Genomic DNA, 21,406 nt, shown 5'->3' on the forward strand with positions numbered 1-21,406 from the left:
CCCAGCGCGTTTTGCCAAACTAGCCCAAAATTGAATATTTGTTTCTATATTTTGAGTGAAAACGGCAAGTGCATTTTCCCTTAAAACTTGTTACTTCTATGAATAACTTATTGCATACTTAAGCTTGCTCGTGAAAGTGATTTTGTTTACCTGTAGGACCTGGCCATACCAATTACGTAAACTTATCAGGGGTTACGTAATTACCGAACGGATGATCGTGGTTCATCTTAGTAACAAGAAAGCAAGCACAAAATTTAACAACTGTACTTTATTCTGAATTATTTATTTCCTGTGATTAAATTTGATCACTCGCAGAACTGGAATATTTTTAACTACAATTTTTCCGTAAACAGTTTAGAAAAATTTCTAAAATACTTAGGGAATCCTTGTTTTATGTTACTTAGCGAACATTTAATGCTGTACAAGTTTCCTATTATTATAAAACCTTCGTGTTTAGAACTTTTGTGAAACCCGCACGAATACAATAATTTCCCAAATCTGAGAATTTCTAGCTAACGCATTAGCTGAATGATAAATCTGGATTAATTATTTAACGATAATGAATCACATTAGTGATTCAGAAGTCACCTTTAAAGAAATGTTAAGTCATTCACGTTTTTATTGTTTCAAGATGTTTTATGTACAGCTAACGTTTATTTGTACAGCATACATCCGAGTTTAATTTCCTTTTACCCCTACAAGTTCAGATTATAGTAAAAACATACTTTTAAAGGTCATACAAGCTAAAAATATATTCTCAACTCCTCTACTTCTTTCGAATGGCTAATTTTATTTGTTATAAAGCTCATCTCTACTGAATAATCTAACGTCAAGTATTTTGAGTCATTTAAGAACCAAGACCACAAATTATGGTACATAGCTAGCAGATTTTATTTTCAAGATTAACTTGATTTAAACATTGAAAAATAAACATAGTTTCATTTACATCTCGTAAATTAAGCTTTATACACAGTATTTACTACTTATTTCAAAAGAAACGCAGGTTAATACTTTCAGCCTATACTCAAAAAGGTTGCAAGGTCATTGGAATATGGCAAAGCATAAGAGGGCTGCCTCCGTGGAGGACTTTAAGGGAAAACTGGGTGTTATAAATGGGAAAAATCGCAAAAAACTAGCTATGCAGCCAGCCCCATTCTTCTCAAAAGAGCGCATATTGCAATTTCGTATTTTGGTGTGGCCTTAGCTATATATTAACTTAAAGGCTTCTGTACCTTTTTCACAATTACTTCAAGGAAAATAATCGAAATTAAGTATTTTTTAAACACGCTTGCTATTTCAATAGCAAAATTAATTTGCAAAGCTTAACTAAATATGTTTTCCCTTAATTACAGCCTTACCTGTACTTTTTACGACTACTAATCAAGAAATTTATTAAATAATAAAATACTTAGCTCCTCAGTAAATGAAACTCGGGTAGTTTCAAAACCAAACTCGCTTTAGATGCAAAAGTACATCTTTTTCATTAAAGAGATTAATAACATATATTCACCAATATCTACTTACATCATGACATTTGACCATAATTTTATTCTCTTCAAAAGGCACCTTGTTCTAGTAGTACATATGCAAGTTTAATACACATAATTATACTCCGGAAAGCATTTACCGTTCATTAAATCACGAAGCTTTATTTAAAACGGAAATTAAAACTCATTTACGTAAAAACCAAGTACAAATTATCTAAAACAGATTATCCCAATTTTAGCAAAATTAAGCGTTGGCTGCAGCGTCCATATATTTACTTAATATTTTAGTTCGTTACTGTAGGGTCAGATTTAGTATTTTGCTTATCTAAAATACATTTACTGTTCTGTAAAATGGTGTTATAGTATAACACATAAGCGAGTTCCATATTAATTTTTATTTTTAAAGCTAAAATACGTTTTACGACAAGCAATATTCTTTTAATTGTATTTTTACGGCAAAGCAAACAGGCAGGGCAAGCGATGACAATGAAATAAGCAAGATAACCTCGAAAGATATCTTTTCCATTAAGAGATAAAATTTAGTTAATGTACATGATGGCTGAAAATTTCAGTGAACACTTTTTGTGCAAAATACGGATATTGAAATAACTATCGAAATCCAAAAGAATTTAGCATAGAACACTGCTAAAATAATTATTGTAGGTACAACTAATAAAAAGATCTATTCAAAAGGATTTTTCAGAGTTTAGATTACATTTAAAACGAAATTTATGGACTTAAAAGCTTTAAATTCATTAAAAACTTTAGTCTTTTGGAAAATAATTTCTTACGAGATATTCTCAACCTGATGGTTGTATTTTTCCTTTAGTTTCTAAAGGACAGCAGGCATAATGAAGTCATGATAGCTGTATCGTTAAAAAATAAATTCAGACCTCATTTTCCAGGCATTACTGCAACTGAAAATAGGTGGTAAATGCTGGAAAGAGTTTTGCCAAGAAACGGATTATTCCAAACATTTTCTATTTGCAAAGAAAGCTTAAAAGAAACCTTACAATTGGGATGGAATCGCAACTGGCATAAAATATACATGAAAGTATCCAAATCCTTGTAGAGTCTGTAACACCTAATTGATAATTTTACTATTCAGTCTAAAGTGGCAACAGAATAATATGCTAGTTCTGTTAAAGAATATTGCGCCAAGTATCTGCTCAATTTTGCCCGAAATAAATGTTTTGGTCCAGGTTGGGCGGATGTTAAATTTTGGTCTTTTGAAAATAATAACTTAATATGCGCGAATACAATTAAAGATCAGAGAAAGTTAAGCCCTAGTTGAAAGGAAGAAAGCTGCTCATAAGACAAGAGAGCTAAATTTTGTTCAATAAATATATATTTTAATTTGTTTATGTAGAAGTAAACTTCAGAGGAATAAAGAACAGAATATTAATTTTGCTGCCAACTGTTAATCATGAGAGAACTATCGAAACATCCAATTTCTACGATTTTTGAAATTTACAATAACTGTTTTGTAATGAAAATTTCAGCGAATTAACAGTTACTGCAATTTATTTTTCGTTAAGATATTAAGCTGATGCTGTAAACACCTAGTATCCTTTATTTCATAGCATAAAGGAAATAAATTTCCCAGCAAATGACTTATTTCCTCTAGATATAAGCTCATATAAAGCTAGTGAAAATGTTGCACAAGCAAGAAAGTAATTTACGTTTTTAATAAGAGGAGCTGATAATAAAAAGAAGCAAAACTATTTTATATTTGTATAAAATTATTTCAAACAAAGAATTTAAAGCTATTTATTAAGGAGTACACCACTAAAATATTTGTGCATTTAATGAAATAAATTCTTAGTGATTAAAACCGTAATTAAAATAATACATGAATGTAAACTGATTTTATGCTCAGGAGCTGGGATAGCTACTTTTTGATTTTAGAACTTACTATACAGTAACCGCAAACTTCAGTAATGGACTGTCCGGAGTCCAATTTTTCTCGAAGGGCGAGGGAAATGCAAAATATTACGGTAACAAAATTTGTTATATGTAAAGAAATTAACAATTTACCCTTCTACGCATTTCAATTTTAAAAATGACAGTTTATAAAGGAGTGTTGCTAATTTTTAAGTTCTATATACTTATTCTTTGAGAACTATTTTGTAATTACGTATTTATTGTCCGTCATTCTAAAAGAATGAAGAAATAATTTCCGAACTTAAGAATTCATTTAAAATAAAGGAATTAAAACCTCTAAATGCATTAAATTTGTCTTACTTGTGCATTCTTCCTTAAAGATCAGTACACTTTTCAAGTGAGAGCTTTCATTAAACCGATGTCTTTATAGGGTTTTGCTTTCATTCCAACAAAGAGAGACAACTTTATATTCCACAGATTTAACAGACAGTTTCATAACTATAAGGAAATTTATTTCTATGGCTTACAGGAACGAGAAAATTTTTCAAAACTATAAACCAAGAACGATATTAATTTAATTAACCAACAAAGTTCAGCACTCATTCTCTCATCCAACTTCAAATTTTGTCTCCAGTTATTGTTATAATAATGATAAAGTTAACAGCTGTTAGCTCTTGTACAGTACTATCCTTCCGTTGTGCATTTATGCTTCAATTGCTAAATTTTTCAACACTAAATTTTTGCTTCAGACTTTACTTCCATCTGCAGCTTGTAGAGGTTCCTTTGGCTTTACGCCTTCAGCTGGTAGAGATTCTTTCTTGCTCTCATCTGTAGCTAGTAGAGGCTCCTTTTGCTTTACGCCTTCAGCTGGTAACGATTCTTCTTGGTTTAAAGCTTTTTCCAAGTCTTCTAAAAATATGATTTTTTTGCGTAGGTCGCTTTCGTCGTACGTTTTAATGGTGAGGACGCCATCTTGACTTAGAAAGGTGACCAAATCTTCGGGTTCTACAGCATTCGGCAAATTATACTTCCGCGTAAATTCTCGACTGACGAAACCATGATCGTCGGCATAAATTTCATGTTTCGCACTCACAATAACTTTCCTTCCAGCAATTTTCACATTCATTTCAGAAGGCCTAAACTGTTTCACTTGTAGCAATACTTCGAAAGTTTGTTTGTCGTTCTCCAAATTCAAAGCACCCGTCTCCTTTTCAATGGACATTTTCTGTTCATCTGCAGAACGTTGTTCAATCGTCTTCAAGTTGAGGCTTTTCATTTTCTGGTCAGGACTTCCCATTTTGAAACGAAGCAGATTATTTTCTCAGAATTCCCAGACAAATAGTTTGTTGAAGTTCGATTAGTAATAGCTCCAGCAAGTAACTTTTTAGCACTTGAAGGACAACAGCAAGTCGACTTTACTTCGTATTACTTATATAGACAATGGAACTGAATTTCGTAACATACGAGTCTTAAAAGCGCAATCAGTATAATCTGCTTTGGTGACGACTTGTGGAGACCGGCAAATGAGAAAAATTCGCCAAGAAAATTTTGCAACCAATGAGATGTCGATGCATTCTTAATTTGAATAACCTTGTTATTGTGAAAGAAGTAAAACGAACCATAAATAACATGTTAATTGAAATGTTTATTAGAAACAAATATATAAGTTCATAATGATAAATAAACTGATTTATGATTTATGTATGTTATAAAATAGATATCAGCATAATGTGGATAGTGTTTTAAAAATGAAGGCAGTTCAAATGAAAAATTCAAATGAATTTTAATAAAAGGGAACCATATCTCGATCATTGACACATTATTACAAAGTTTAAAGTTTTATGCTAAACTTTGAAGTAAAATGAAACAAAATTCTCTCTTGAGAATTGCTTTAATTGTTCTACAGAAAGACAATTTTTTTTAATTAATTTTCAGTTATTGCACTTAATGGATTTATGTGCTGTGTAACTAAGGGACAGGAGTTACATTAGTTACTTATAAAATACTGCGGAATGATTTAAAGCTTAATTTGTAAAGAAAATTTGTTAGAAGCGTTTCTTTCAATGCGTTATTACATTCATAATTAATTTTAAAATATAACTTCTGCTTACGTTGCAAGTACTGTTTTAAAGCATTTATGAATTATTTTAATTATTCCATTTAGTTTGCCTTAGAATTAAAATTATTTACTTTTTTTTTAATCTCGTTTTCTTTTCTTTCTACGGCCCACCAGCGGCCGAGCGGTAAAGTCGCTGAACACTGGTAGTTCGGTCCGAGGTTCGAATCCCGCGAACGGGCTGGCTGCATGGGCGTTTTCGTGGTTTTCCCCATGTGTAACGTGTATACGAGCCAGTTTCCCTTAGAAAGTCCTCCACGAAAGGCATCCCTCCCCTTAGGCAGATAGCCCTAGTGTGCTTTGCCATAATTAAATACACCACACCAACACCACATCTTTTCTTTCTACCCTTTCCTTTTCTTATTCTCGTTTTGATATTACAAGCGCCTTTGGGAAGTTTATCCAAATTTTTAATCCGATTTTAATTTAATTCAATTTACCCATTACTTTAAACTGCCTTTATCATCCATAGAATTTGGCAAGTGATGCTATCGAACGACATATGAACTTTATTTTTCATAAACGTCGCCGATTAAGGATTTAAAAGATGTTGCCATTCGACATTTTAATTCATTTTTAAAATTATGACTATACTACTTAACAAACTGAGCAGCTTAAAAGCAACAGGTGTACTTATTACTTTATGATTCAAATCTTTAGTTTGAGAGGACTTCTACACTCGAGTCTTTCCAAGTTTTGTGATAAGATACGTTATGCTGCACAGATTTAATCATTCACGAGGCCTGGTGAATAGCTATTTCTGTTACCTGTTGCCAGTCTTGTGGTAGGAATACGAAGTTAACTTTCCTTGCAAATTGTTAATTTTAAAACTGTTATCGATCTTGAGGCGAAGGCTTTTAATTCATTTTTAAATTATAAAAGCACATTGCATATGCTCTGTTAAATCGAATGTATAATTTGTAAAAAGTATTAGGTATTTTATCTTATTTTTAGGTACAATACCTAATACAGATTTATGTCATTCTTTGATAATTTACCTAACTGATAATTTCTTTTATAAATATTTGCACACTTAGCTTGGTTTATAAAAGACATTCTTAATGCCGTTTTTAATAATAATATATAATATTAATATATATTATTAATAAAAACGTATAATATACATAATATACAAACGCATATATTATGTAATATACTTAGCTATATAATATTTTGATGGTTGGGAAGAGGGGAGATTAGGGTTGCAGATAAAAACATCGCAGACAAGAACGTCGCGGAGTTCATATGTCGATGTTTTAGTAAGAAAACATCGCCTCACTAAAACATCGTGATACAGTCTGCTCACCACCAGAAGAGACTTGGCATACCTACATCATGTGATGTCAGACGATCCTGACATCTTACTTTAGGTAAACCGGGACTAATATTGCATGATCTATAACAATGGAATTCGGATTCATTCATTTGCAACTTTGGATGAGTTCCCTCCTAAATGAAACGAACTTCCCTTGTTAAGTCTCTTCTCGTGGTGGACCAACACCTCCTAGAACTAACTTAGGTTAACTAACTGAGTTAGTTCTAGGAGGTGTTGGGTGGACAGACAAGAAAAACTAAACATCGTAGTAGAATAATAAGCGATACAAAAGCTTCGCGTTTTCAAAACATCGTTATGCAAAATACCGTGATAAAAAATAGAGCACCTAAAAATCATCGTCATAGCAGATATGCGTTTTCTGACAAAAATATTTCAATGAATTTTCACGTAATGATTTGTGAGCACAAGAAGAAATGAGTAATATTTTCACCTTCAAATTCTCATATTTTTGTATTAATTAATAATTTTTATTAAAAAAGCAAAAAGAAAATTTAAGCATTCAAAATCTGAAAATTAGTAAAAATTAATGCTAAATATAGCAGTTAGTAGAATTTACGCTTATGTATCTTCCTCTTTCTAGTCTTTTTCTATAGTACATTTTTCATACAAATCTACTAATGTGCCTTTATAAAAGAGGCTAATTAAAGAGTGACTTTTAATAGTTAGCAACATAAGTTTAAAATTCCAATAACTGCTATACGTAGCATTAATTATTACTAAATTTCAGATTTGAATACTTAAACTTCCTCCTTTGCTTTCTCTAAATATTCATTAGTTAATACAAAAATTCGAAATATACAGCTAAAAGTGTTACTTACTTCTTCTTGCATTCACAAAGCGGTACTTCCTTATTATAGCGGACCTCAACCTTACGCAGCTATGATTTTGCCAAACTCGTGAAACGCGAATGTAAAAATAAAACGACGCGGTATATAATAATAATAGTAATAATCCCCAGATGGTGTCTGCTTAGAATACTTTTAATAATCATTAAAGTGACTGCAACCAACTTTTTCAAATTGCTCAGTTTTATATCCTTTCCAGCAATTTCATTAGATTGTTGATACATCTTGCATATGTTGAACAATTTTTTCCATTAGTGTACTAGCATCTGTATTTGAGATCTGAACGACAAAGTTCTCTTATCTTTCCAGCGTATTTCTCCAAAAATCCAGTGTTGTGGGAGTACTGTGTCGCTGATGTTGTTACGCCAGATGAACAAACTGTCATCGATTTCAAATATTTTCCCATTGAATCTTTGGATCAGACGTAGAGAACATTTCCCACATGTAAATGTTCCATCAGTTGCAAAATTTTCCTACATATTCAGCTGTTTGTTACATCATTTGATGGAGTCAGCTCCTCTGTCCGCGAATACATAAACCTAATAACAGTGACCAATGATATTCTGGAGCCACTAAACCAGTTTAAAACACAGAAGACCTTCTTCTTTTTAATAATTGATTTTTAACATTACTTCTTTAAATAATTTCGTCATTACAGTTTCCTCTAGTGGCTATTTTCGCATAGTTGCTGGACAGACAAAAGACTTCTTTCTTGAAAAAATGGTATGCCACTCGTTTCTTTATTTGGTAAATTAAAGACTGTTAACTACAAATTTACTAAAATATATATATATTTAAAAAATCAATGCAAATTTGAAAATTTTAGCAAAAATTAACACGATGCTAATATACGGGACGATGAGTATCTCGATTTATTACCGATTCAATCTCAGAGGCCGAGAATAAGGAAGTACCCACAAGTCATTAGGTGGAAGTTCACTTAAACATTTTTATAATTAGAAAACCCATGTTAGCGATGGTATCACCGTGCGATGATTTGTAGGTGCTTTATTTTTTTACCACAATATTTTGCATGACGATTTTTTAAAACTGCAAAGATTTTTTCCCTTTATTTTTTACCATAATGTTTTCTCTTACTTTCTTTTCTCCCATGATTTGCAAGATGTTTTTCCTTGTGTTTTTTCCTTCGCGACGTTTTCGTCTGCGATGTTTTCATCACCGGACACCGGAATTAGAACTATGTAGTACTTCTCTCTGATGTATTTTCTCCACTTATATTTTGCCTTAAAGTTAAATTGTTTTATTTTAAGGAATTTTGAAATAAATAGTTTTTTTAATGCATATAGCACAGTTTACATTCTGTTCTATGATGTGATGAATTAAGTCTTTTATATAAACTGGAGCAGATAAAATACACCTTCAATGAATAAAATATACCTGAAACATTATTTTACGCAAAGTACGTGAGCAGCACGGATAAGCCTAATTTAAATTGGAGTTGGTGAATAAACCATTATTGAAGGAATAAACATTCATCATCTGCAAAAACGTCAGAAAATCTTTCTTACTAATCTTTAGTTAAGAAAATCAAAGATTAAGTTATAAAGTGAAATACATGATTTTTTTTTTTTTTTTTTTTTTTTTTTTTTTAGCCCAAAGGAGCAATTTGCTCAGAAAGCTATTAATTTCGTTTCGCCATTTCGCGTTGATTCACTATAAACGGTGAATCACTTTTTAACTTGTTGCCAAAAAGTATTCGAATCCTGTACTATATTTAAAGAAATTAAATAATGAAGATTCTGCATAAATGTATGTATGTTTTTCGCATTGTGATAAAACAACGGTAGCTAGAGCCATCAAATTTTGAATAACGTAAGTCTCCACCTGAATATGGGCATCTACAAGCCCAAATTTGGAATTTGTTTTATTACCTATTTCATATTTTATAAAGCATTTATGGGTTTTTGATTAAGAAACTCAACGATTTCAAGGCGAGCAATGGCAATACTGTGCGGGGGGGAAACATTTTTATCTACATCGCGTGAGACTGTCTGTCGGAAATTCTAAAAATATGCTCTTTTAAATATTTTGTGATATTGAATTTTATGGTTCAAGTGCGAAGAACATGATATTTAATAAATAAAGATAACACACAAAACCTTAAAAAAATGCCCCTTTGAGCGTAATATAAAATCTGAAAGCTTTGAGTTTTTTTTTTTTTAATTTTAGGACAGAAATTAAGCTGATAAGGAAAAATATTAAATTTTATTAAAAAGTCAATGTGCAAGAATTTAGTTCCCGACTATAGGTTTTTACATATACAGATATCCTAAAATAATGTTGGTTTCAAATAATTTTACAGATTTATAAATTTATAATTATATTTATTTACAGGTATTCAAAAATATGACCGTTTTAATCCCGTTACACTTTTTAAATTAATAAAATCTGATGTGGACACCATTTCCTTGCACGGCCTTTTAAATTACACTCATTTTTTACTGCATTTTATTTAAACTTATTTCCTTCAATTTCATTAGAGATAGATTTCTCATTCAATTAATTCAGTTCTCACTTCGCGCCAAGAGAAAATATGTAAAAGCTGAAAACTTCTTCAAAAGTTGTAAAGTACAGAAAAACAGTTTAAAAAAATTATTTTAGAATTAAAATTAGAATTCCTACGCAAAAGCACACAATTCAACCAACGGACAGAGAGACAGAATTTTCGGTGCACAAAAATTTAAAGTTAACTCATCTGGGCAAACAGACACTGAAGTTGGTGCACCAACCGACATAATTCACTATACTACCAAGAGTTTCAAATGTAAACAAATAGCCACCACCTTAGGCCTAGAGTCATTTACACTTTTAAATTGTTCCTAATTCTATAACTATTGCATGCAGATTAACTAAAGGCATAAAAACCTTAACCGGAGCATAAGGACAACACAAGTCAATCACTTTTAGAGCAAAAAATGCACAATTTACCGATATATAAGAATAAAAAATAGAGATCAGCCTCCCGTAAGAGAGTGGTACATACCTTTGGATGCGGATTGCAATAAAAAGGAAGACGCACAATTACATGTTATAGTAGTCCCGTACACAAAATTTGAACATTTTACGGCTACTCGTTTTTTAATTATTTCGAGATACATACACACGGTAAGTTATGCGAGATACATACATAGGGTTAAGTCTCGATGCTTTAAGTCTCTATCTCGATGGTTAAGTAAGAGTCACCATATTTATTCGTAGTCAACGCTAAATCCGAAAATGCGGTGGAAGATCACTTACCTGTCAAATACGCATGAAATATTATCACTAGGATATGTGCCTTAAACTTGATAAACTCGACACTTGCCTTAGATTTGTTAAATTATATGTGCCGTGTCATGTGTCACTAGTATATATTTCAGACAAATTTTACGTACAGCATTAATATTACTGTTAGAGATACATACCTAATAGAGTAAACATTAATTTTTTTTAATTGGATTAGAGTTTTGTATTACCCTGAGATATGGCCATGCCGACATTTAAAGACTAATCTCTGATAAAGTAAAAATTTTAAAAATACTAATCTTTAAATTTGAAAGTATATTAATTTATACAAAAGAATCCATGATGCTGAAATGGCGCAATTTTTAATGTTGTTTCCTTTAATAATAGCACAACAAATGTAAAAATCGAAGTATCTTTGTTACCGCTTCCAAATAGGAAAGGCCAAAATGAAACATCACGCTTATAACAAGATGGAGTATCACCAGTGTTGACTCACCACCAAGCGCTTATGGAGAACTTAAACCAGTGTAACTTCCAAGGTTTCCTCAAATATAATTCCTATATACGACTTCGCTTTCAAATGACATAGCCTCGTTTCTGAGTATTTCCAAGAGTTCAGTATCTGCATCAGCAACGTTTAACTTCCTCAAATACCTACAAAACTATAAGCAAAAAAGTATGCCTCACATTTCCCTATTTATGCTACTGAATCCAAAATTATGCGCTGCTCTATGATAAAGCTAATTTGCACTTAAAAAAATTCTAATACTCACTCGAGGATCCTATAGATGTGTTTGTCTTCAGTTTGGAGTGGTTACCGTTAGGAATGATTTCATTTTCCGAGGAAGCTGGCGAAAGAGACCTTTCCGGGTCTTCCATGAGGGATGACTCCGAAGGGTAGACGAAGGTATTTTCGTCTACGTTGTCATCGAACGTGATCTTGAGCTGAAATTTAGAAGACCGATGTTATTTTTTAGAAAACGTAGGTTATAGTTTGGGAAAAAAAAATATATGAATTTTAAAATGAATTTTAAAATGCAGAGCAGCTTGAGGTGAAAACATACATAAACGATTCTAATTTATTTAACGACAATATTAATTTTCTAGACCAAAATAAATTTCTTAAAGGTTAAAAGAATTTAGCGAAGTGAAGAAATATTTGGATGCACATCCTGAAGATATATGCATCTGTACTTATCTTAATTATTCTCAACATGCGTGAATACTATGTATTTACAAAAATATTTTTATTGAAAAACGAATTCAAAATAATAATAATATAAATATAAAAAATCTGAAAGGTTTCAGATTTTAAATTATGTCCAAAGGGGCGTTTTTTAACGTTTTGTGTATTACCATTATTTATTAAATATCATGTTCTTTGCACCTAAATCATAAAATTCAGTTCAACAGCAATGTCGCAAAATACTTTTAAAATGAGCGTATCTTTAGAATTTCCCGATACACAGTTCCTCACGCTGGAGATAAAAAGGTTTCCCCCTCACCCGTTGAGTGTTGCTATTGCTGTCACCCTTTTAAATCGTTGAGTTTGTTAATCAAAAATTTGTTAAGTTTTACGAAATATGAAATCGATAATAAAACAAATTACAAATTTCAAATTTGGGCTTGGATGGCTCTAGGTACCGTTATTTTATCACAATACGAGGAACATACATACATTTATGCTGATTCTTCATAATTTAATTTCTTCAAATATAATACAGGACTCTAACATTTGGTGGCAACAGTTTGAAAAGTGAAACGGACATTTATAGTGAAGCAACGCAAAATCGCAAAACGAAAACAATAGTCCTTCAGGGACAAAGGGACAAAGCCCCTTTGGAGTTAAAAAAAAAAAAAAAAAAAAAAAAAAAAAAAAAAAAAACCACTGAAAATTTCTCTTGTAATATTCATTTTTATGTTTAATCATCTGAATTTATGAAAAAATAAAATGATGGTATAATAATACTTATTTAGTGCATGAATACTTCTTTCAATATTTTCTCCTTTTTGTAAGTAGTTTCCAGATTTTTGTGATCGGCTGATACACCAAAAATGAAACGAAATGAACTTCCCGGAAATTCTCAAGTATCTACTGTAAATACATAAATGCGGTTGTACTTCTGTCATTACGAGGTATAGAGTTCAGCGGGAACATTTGTTTAATCGTTTGCTAGTTAATTGCAATGCACATACTCTAAAAACACAAGATCGTACCTCAGCCGTGTCTCATACGTTTTTCTAGAAAACAAAGCGGTACCTTGAGTTCGAAATTCGATGACCTTGTCTACTAGAAAACGGACGATCTTTTCACACATTTTCCCCTTTCGAACACAGTTTTTTTCCCCCACTCTCTGTTTCTGGGCCACAATAAAATAATGGCGATAAATTACTTGACCTCTGTTCACATTTCTCCTTGTCACAGCACTACAATCCCGAGAAGATGGAGAACGTTTACATTTCGAAGAACGATTCGAAGAAAAGAAGAACTGTGATTGGAGCACTTAACGAAGAAGCAGAGTATTTTGTATGAAGAGCACTTTGGGAGAAAAGGGTTCGATACCAGAGAATTCTCAGTCATGTTTAAAATTGCAGACTTTTAAATACAGACATAAGCAACTTAAATACTTCCTTGCAAATTATCTGTTAAAATTGAGAAATTAGGTATTGCACAATATTTGAATCAAAATAACTTTTAATGATTAATATATTCATTGCTGTCATCTGTTAAAATATTTTTAATTATTTAAGTTAAAGCTTTTCTACAAAAATGTCTTTATGGAATGTACTTTTTCGTAATTTTTTTCTTCGTTCTATACATTTCTTTTCCTCTATATGTCTTCCTTTCCCTCTATATTCCAAGGTATATATGGTGATGTGAACATCTGCACAGAATAATTGTCCACTTTGATGACTAAAATATGTTAAGTCATTCAGTCGCATGAAATTCTTCTATAATTTAGACTATTCACTAATTTGAAATCGTTTTTATGTCGAATTACACCGAATCAACATTAGTTTAATGACTTTTAAGGGTTCAGCCTGAAACGCGTTATAATGAATCATGATATGTTTAAAAATTTAAAACAACATTATATCGATTCAGAGTTAACGAGACAGCGTTAAATGGCGTTTTAGCGCAGTTCGTTTTGGAAGAAATTATTTGAATTCATGAGTTCCCCAACTCCTACAAAACAATATTTCCCAATTTTTTACGATTAAACACACTTAACTGAATAATTTATATGATTTCGCGACTCAGTGGTTTGTATTTTCATTTGTTTTATAGTGTATGATTATTATAAAAACCATCGTATATGTGCGTACCGGATGCTGACATTGTACAAAGATCCCAAATGACTTCCCTTTCTTGATTACCTACTTGATGAGTACGGGTGTGTTGACATCAGGCTCCAACGCAGTTTTCTCATTTTTCTCACTTTCAGCTCTTCTATTTTTGACTTTTTCTTCCTCATTGTAATTTCCTTTTTAGAAGTGAGGATTATCCTTGAAATATAGCTAGAGTCGTTAGTTTTTGGTATCTCATGAGATGAAAACTATCCAAAAGTCTACCATCATGGAAACTATGTTCCTGGAGAAAAGAATGCTGGTAGTTACTGGGCGCAGTCACCAATACACTACTTTAGCCTTTGCTTCAAATAAACGGGAGGCTTTTTGAAAACGCTATTTGGAATTCATACGTCCAGCAAAGCTGTTCGTGAGTCTCATGTGAGCGTTACTTGGCCAACTCTAGCACAGCGACTTGCATTCCTATGGCGTGCAGCTGCCGAAGTCCGAAAGCCGAAGTCCTCTTTCTGATACGGATATCCACATATCCTTTTGTCGAATAATGAAAAATACTCAGAAAAGTGTATGAAAACAAATGCTACGAATTTTAAATCAAGTGAATGTAAGCTGCGTTTTTTTACTTTAATTACCTCAAATACCTTTTGGACATGATGTAAAAATTGAAACCCTTGGTACTTTTCGTGACCTTGAAAACAGGTACAGGTAGAAGTGAGCGGGAGAGCAGAATTTCACCACTGGTCGTACAGGTATAGTTCTGCTGCACAAACTGTACATTTCAACGCCAGTTTTCAGTAAGAACACCTAGGAGACGGTCAGAGGGTTTCTCCCGCCTCTTCCCTACCACTAGCCTCTCGAGAGGATTTTTGGCTTGCCGCATATTTTGAGCATCCCCTTGTCGCACAGACACTATACGCTTACAAACATCCATGCCTTCTCCAGCATTCAAACACGGGCTCATTGTTACGGCAGTCAGAGAAATCACTATACTGGTTGGGCGGCTTGGCCTTGAATATTATAATATTAGCAATGGCATATAATGAATATTATAATATTAACAACGGCATTATAATATTAGCAATATTATAAATGGTCGCAATGACTGACCTTATGATTTTTTTCATGCGCTGTAATATTTAATCAATTAACACAACCTATCAGGTTGACAAATAATGCTCAGACATTATAAAGTTCCGTAGTTAGAATTGCTTGATTTATGTATCGTCAAGTGGAGCGCTTTGAAGCCATTTTACTTACTAGCGAGCGGAAAGCAAAACTTACTAGCAAAACATCATCGTTGCAGATGTTGAGAGTGCAATATGTTTTTAACAGTTTAGAGTTAAGTGAATCATTTAAAACATCATGTTGTATTTTTTTTTTTTTTTTCCTGAGTTACCGCTTGTGTATTTGGCATCTTTTTTTTTTTTTTTTTTTTTTTGGTTTGTTTCTGTATGTTTTATATATATATATAAATATAACATATGAAAGTGTCGGGGACGGTTACTCGAGTTTTACAGGATTTCTCTACAGTAATTGATTTTTACTCCAAATTGTATTGACTAAAATGCTTCATGAGAATAAGTTCTTTGAGTATCAGCATTGGTTCATAGTTCCTACTATTCGCGGAAATATTTGGCCTGACTAGAATTGCCGGTTTGGCTTTAACTTATAACTCGAGTAAAGACGAAACACTTTCGTATTTACGTATTTTTATCAATTATTGTTCATTGAACGGGAGTTGGTTTGTTCCCCTTGAAAAGTCAACTAATTTCCGATCAATGACAATGATTACATGTTTTAATTTTTCCTTTTACAATTGAAATATTATTCTTCGCGATGATTTAACTCCAGTCCCCGTTAAAACATTATTAACATTTTGCTTTCAAATTACTTCAAAACATCTTTCAAAATATAACTTACCAGTATGGATGCACGCTTTTAAAATAATTCTACTTTAATTAAACTTAGGAGACAATATAATCAATTAATCAATACTGTTTAGGAAATAAATTATTATATATATATATATATATATATATATATGTTTCCCTTGAAAAGTCAACTAATTTCCGATAAATGACGATAATTGCTTGGTTTATTTTTTAAAGTTTGAAATTTTATACATCATAATTTTTGTTACTCATGATTTGATTTCAAATACCTTCAATGTCTTTTTCATAATTTAAATTCAAGTCCACTTAAAAAGTTTTATTTCATGCTTTACATTCAAGTTACTTAAAAAAATTTTTTTTCGGAATTAAATTTCATACTTCTAAGTTCCCACATTTTGATACATTCTACTAAATTTATATAAGGAGATAATATAATCAATATTTCTTTGGTAAATAAATTATTATTATCTTACCTTGCAGCTATTGCGCAAGTATTAGAACAACTTATTTTCGATTTCAATAAATTTTAGTTCATTCAATATTTAGATAGATAGATAGATATTGTAATTTCATTCTTGAGTATTGTAATTTTGCTGTCTTACAAGTTACGAATGCAAGTCGGGAAAAGATCTGAGCATTTGAGAATCACTGAAAGTTATTTTAAATCGAAAATTTATTTCAAAATTTACGATCCTGAATCTCAAATGTCTCACCAGGAATGAAACTTGTATTCGGAACTCATTGATCGACTTGGTTCCGGGCTGCAAAACATTTTCCCCTTAATAAATTCTGCTTGAAGCGTTGAACTGAGGAAATCAATATTTAATTTTTTCTTATTTTAATATGTAATGCTTTCCATATTTAAATTTTTACATGTACTACCATGGGGTACGACTTTCTTCGAGGCACAAAATGGTTACGAACTTCATGGAATAGAAATTGTATACTTGCATTTAAGCTCCCGCTATTTTCTTTTCTTTTATTTAATCAAATTGCATTTTTTAACCTGCAGCAATTGCGTAGATGTATGTATAAAATATATATATATATATATATATATATATATATATATAATTACTTTTCGTTAACATTAATAAAATTTATCAGTCAAATATAATAATAGAATTAATATATTTAATTAATAAATTAAAATTAATTAATAGTTTTAAAAGTTTAAATTTATTCAGCACTTATTATTTCTTGAAATAAATACAAAAAAAAAAAAAAAAAAATATAAGTAACAAAATAGTGTAATTCTTTGTAGTAAATATTGTTTATATATACAACCACAGTACAATAACTTTTTATTGCAATCATAAGAACAATATTTGAATAGATGGCTGCAATTAGTATAATAATATTGGGATGAAGGTATATTCGTACAAAGCTTTACGTCAACGTGTTTCAAAGATTTGTAGCCAATTTCTTTATTTTGTCGAGATCTGAAGAAAGAGCACAAAATATTTTTCCTCTAAAGGTGATAAAGAATGGTGTTTGGAGGATGATACGCAATGTATAAAACTATTTCGCAAGTGCACATTTTAGTTGCTGCATGTATTTGCTGCTCCTATGAAATCCGTAGGTCTCCCAATGTCCATAGGATGATCTTAGTCATGATCTTCTAAATCGGCAACAAAAATTTGATTTTATTCAGCGGCATGAAATCAATTATTATCTTCTTACGCTGAAGAAAACAAAATTTAGGAACGAGAGTTGAGGTAAAGAGTGCAAGATTTATGCCAATTCCTTTTGCTGAAGTTTTACTCACTTTATGCCAATTCCTGCTATTCAAATTTTACTTAATTTATACTAATTCTTACCACTAATTTTTGTTTCCTTTAATAGTCAACTTTTATTTGTCAATAAAGGAATGAAATAAATTTTATCTCTGAATAAGCCCTAAATTTCGGAACTTCGATAATGGCATGAGTCGAAAATATTAAATGGAAGACTAGTTATACTGTAATTAAGAGCTCTTAGCTATTCATGCTAACATTAAAACTCTCAATGAAGAAATAAATAATGTTTGTAACTGTTGAACTGAAGATTCCACTTATTTTATAAAAGTTTTATTGTTCGTTTTCAGCAGAATTTTGATTTTAGCATGAGAAAAGTATTCACAGAGACAATTAAATTTTCCCTAAATGGCATTTTCACCTTAAGTGTTATTTCATACTTACATCATGCCACCATTCCATACCTAATTCTACTCAGCATAGCTGTACTTTACGCGTTGTAACGTGATTCTGGATTTTCACTATCTTAGCGTTATAATGTTTGCGTATTACAATATTAACAAAATTGTTTACAATTTATATATTTAATGAACAAAATAAATCAAATGAACCAAACTATCGCATTGAATAAATACCGTTAATTCTGTACTGTAACGGGTTAATTATTGTCAAAAATAATACACTAATAATTGCAATTTCATACAACAAAATATACAATGTTTGTAACTTCAGATATACCTTGTAGAGACATTAGGTATTTTTGGAAGCAGGAGAGATGCAAAATATGCAACCCCATTCGCCGGGAATCGAACCACGGACCTCTCGAATACCGATACAGTGTGCAGAACCACTACACCACGAAGGCACGTTAGGAAGGTGGTAGAAATACTTTATATACTCTCCCTTTTAAAGGGCGACTGGGGTTTTTAGGGGACCCAATTGCCAAATCCTGGGTGGGGAGAAATCATCATCCACCACCCTTTTAGTTCGGGCGCCACTGTAGGGACATTAGGATTTTTTTGGAAGCAGGCAAGTTGAAAAATTAGCAATCGCCTTCGCCAGGAATCGAACCACGGACCTCTGGAATACCGACCCAATGTGCAGAACCATTACACCACAAAGGGAGGCTAGGAAGGCGGGAGAAATACCTTATATACTCCCCCTTTTAAAGGGCGACTGGGGTTTTTAGGGAACCCAATCGCCAAATCTTGGGTGTGGAAAGTCATCATCCACAACCCTTTTAGTTCGGGCGCCACTGTAGAGACATTAAGATTTTTGGAAGCCGGAGAAATGAAAAATTAGCAACCGCCTTCGTCGGGAATCGAACCACGGACCTCTGAAATACCGGCTTAGTGTGCTGACCACTACACCACGAAGGCATGCTAGGAAGGTGGGAGAAATACCTTATAACCCTATTGTTGTCAGGATTATTAATTTAACTAAAACTGATTCATGTTCTTTACATCAGTAAAACTAACATATATCATAACTACGTTTAAAGGAAAACAATTACATCAAGAATTCCCCCCCGCACACACAAAATTAAAAATAAAAACATCAAATAATTTTTAAGTTTTTCGTCATATTTTCAATAAAATATGAAATGAAAAATTAAAGAAAAAATATTGAAATACAAATATGATTTTATAGCCTTTTTCTCCCTTTTCTAAAAAACTTGTTATTTCATATTTGACCGGATTGAGATATTTGTTCCCAGTTCGAGAAAGGAAATGAAATGCATTACCGGGATCTTAAAGAAAAACAATTACAAACATAATAGAAACAATTCATAGCTAAAAGCATTAATTCATTTGTTAATTATAATAGTAATTGCAAGATTTGTAAATATCTTTTTCTTTTCTTGCTCCCCTCTTTTTTTACCGTGATTTTATGCTTTATTTATTTAGCTCCACACCTCATTTTTATTTCTGTAAGCCTCATGGTATGCATTATAGAACACCACAGGGAGAAATGGCAAAACCAATAATAATAACAATAAATATACAATAAATCGGATTTAATTGTATTAAGTGGCAACAGAACGACGAATCCCTTATGTATTTTCCAATAAGCTAAGGAGTAAACTTACCTTGAACTGAAATTTACAATTGGTTTCAAAACAATAATATATCCCTTATAGAATTAAAAATTATTTATAATCGGCTAAAAAAGATTTAACTCTATAATAAAGATGGTTAAATAACTACAGCTTTCTCAGCGAAGTGCAGAAATGACGTTATTCAACCTTCCAAACAACTGGACTTCATTGTCTTTGTCATTATTTTATACCACAATTGAGATTAGAGAAGTTCACATAATCTTATTGTATTTTTTACTTTTGTGCTTCTTCAGAAAACATTAACTTCTAAATTGTGTCGTTTAGTAGTAGAAGCAATTGTGGCTTTTTATAGCATTTAAAAGTGCATTTGCAATTGTATAAGGACAATAAAAAGAACATTTTTCAGGCAGTGGTAAAGAAGAAGATAATCGTTCGCATCTTCCGGCCAAAAATGCAAGAGAAGAATGACAGGCACTTTCATCCAAGGTTTTAAAAGGACAAATAAGGCTCAGATTCAAACCTAAGAGACAAACTGTTTTCCTTTTTTGCAACATTTTTGCTTTTGCATACAAGGCTCTCCTAATGAGAGTCAAATACCCGATTAAAAACAACTAATTTTTATTAACTTCGGGGTACCAAAACACAAATGTTGCAGTTAAAACTTAGCTAAGCTTAGGTCCATGAGATAGAGGTTAATGCTGTGGCTATAGAATGCAAAAAGAGGTTTGTTCCAGTCACATATATTAATTTCTTCGCAACTTTTTGTCATAAATAATATAAATAGATCATATGTTGCCACCCAGACAGTACAGTGGTTAAGAAAACCTACTGCAAGCTTGGGTTCGAATCCTGGAGAAGGCATGGATGTTTGTAAATGTAAAGTGTCTTTGCGGAATGGGAAGACTCTAAATATATGGAGAGTTGAAAGTCCTCTCGTGTGGTTTGGTGGAAGGGGAGGGGAGTAGTAGTTCCTGGGACCATTCCCCAGGGTGCTCACCCTCAAAACTGAGGTGGAAGTAAAACCTCCTTGAGACTCTGGTAACCATTCTTCCATAAACTACATGGTCAAGACAACAGCAAAAACCATATGTTGGTATTTCTTGCCATGTCACAAGAACTATTTATAAATAAATAGTTCTTGTGACATGGCAAAATATTAATTAGATGCGGAGATATGCACTGATTTGGTCAACTTTTGTAAACATTCAGTCATTATATTCAAAGCCAAAATAAAATGCTCGAAATTTAGTTACGTAATTAAAGTGGCATTAAAAACTGCAGTTTTGAAATTCAAAGTAAACTGTAAATAATCTCTCAGTTTCATTACATTTTTATCTTCAACTTGTATTGACATTAGGTTTTCTCGAAGCAGGAGACATGAAAAATGTGCAATGCCCTCGGCGGAACTCGAACCTCGGACTTGTTTTAAGTTATCTCGTCACAAGTGATGGATGAGCTTGTTAAGCACGAGAAGAGTTTTATATGTTCGAGTTCAGATT

The 21,406-nt window shown here is 32.0% G+C and overlaps 2 protein-coding genes across 2 annotated transcripts in view; both read right to left on the bottom strand.

Moving 5' to 3' along the window:
- Window positions 1–21,406, bottom strand: part of LOC118180051 (uncharacterized) — a 209,377-nt gene that overhangs the window by 107,462 nt on the left and 80,509 nt on the right. The window contains exon 2 of the mRNA XM_085820340.1: window positions 11,688–11,859. Coding sequence (XP_085676466.1) covers window positions 11,688–11,859 — 172 coding nt within the window. The remainder of the gene's footprint in view (window positions 1–11,687; window positions 11,860–21,406) is intronic.
- On the bottom strand, window positions 3,862–4,872 carry LOC118184868 (heat shock protein 23-like). The gene has a single exon (XM_035354593.2). The coding sequence runs from the start codon at window positions 4,666–4,668 to the stop codon at window positions 4,117–4,119; it is 552 nt and encodes a 183-aa protein (XP_035210484.2). The 5' UTR covers window positions 4,669–4,872; the 3' UTR covers window positions 3,862–4,116.

This window comes from Stegodyphus dumicola, chromosome 7 (genome assembly GCF_044657685.1).
Source record: "Stegodyphus dumicola isolate Sdum_Otavi_A_Nest chromosome 7, ASM4465768v1".
NCBI lineage: Eukaryota > Metazoa > Arthropoda > Arachnida > Araneae > Eresidae > Stegodyphus > Stegodyphus dumicola.

Excerpts from the sequence above, each read along its gene's own strand:
- LOC118184868 (XM_035354593.2), bottom strand. The coding sequence starts at position 4,668 with ATGGGAAGTCCTGACCAGAAAATGAAAAGCCTCAACTTGAAGACGATT.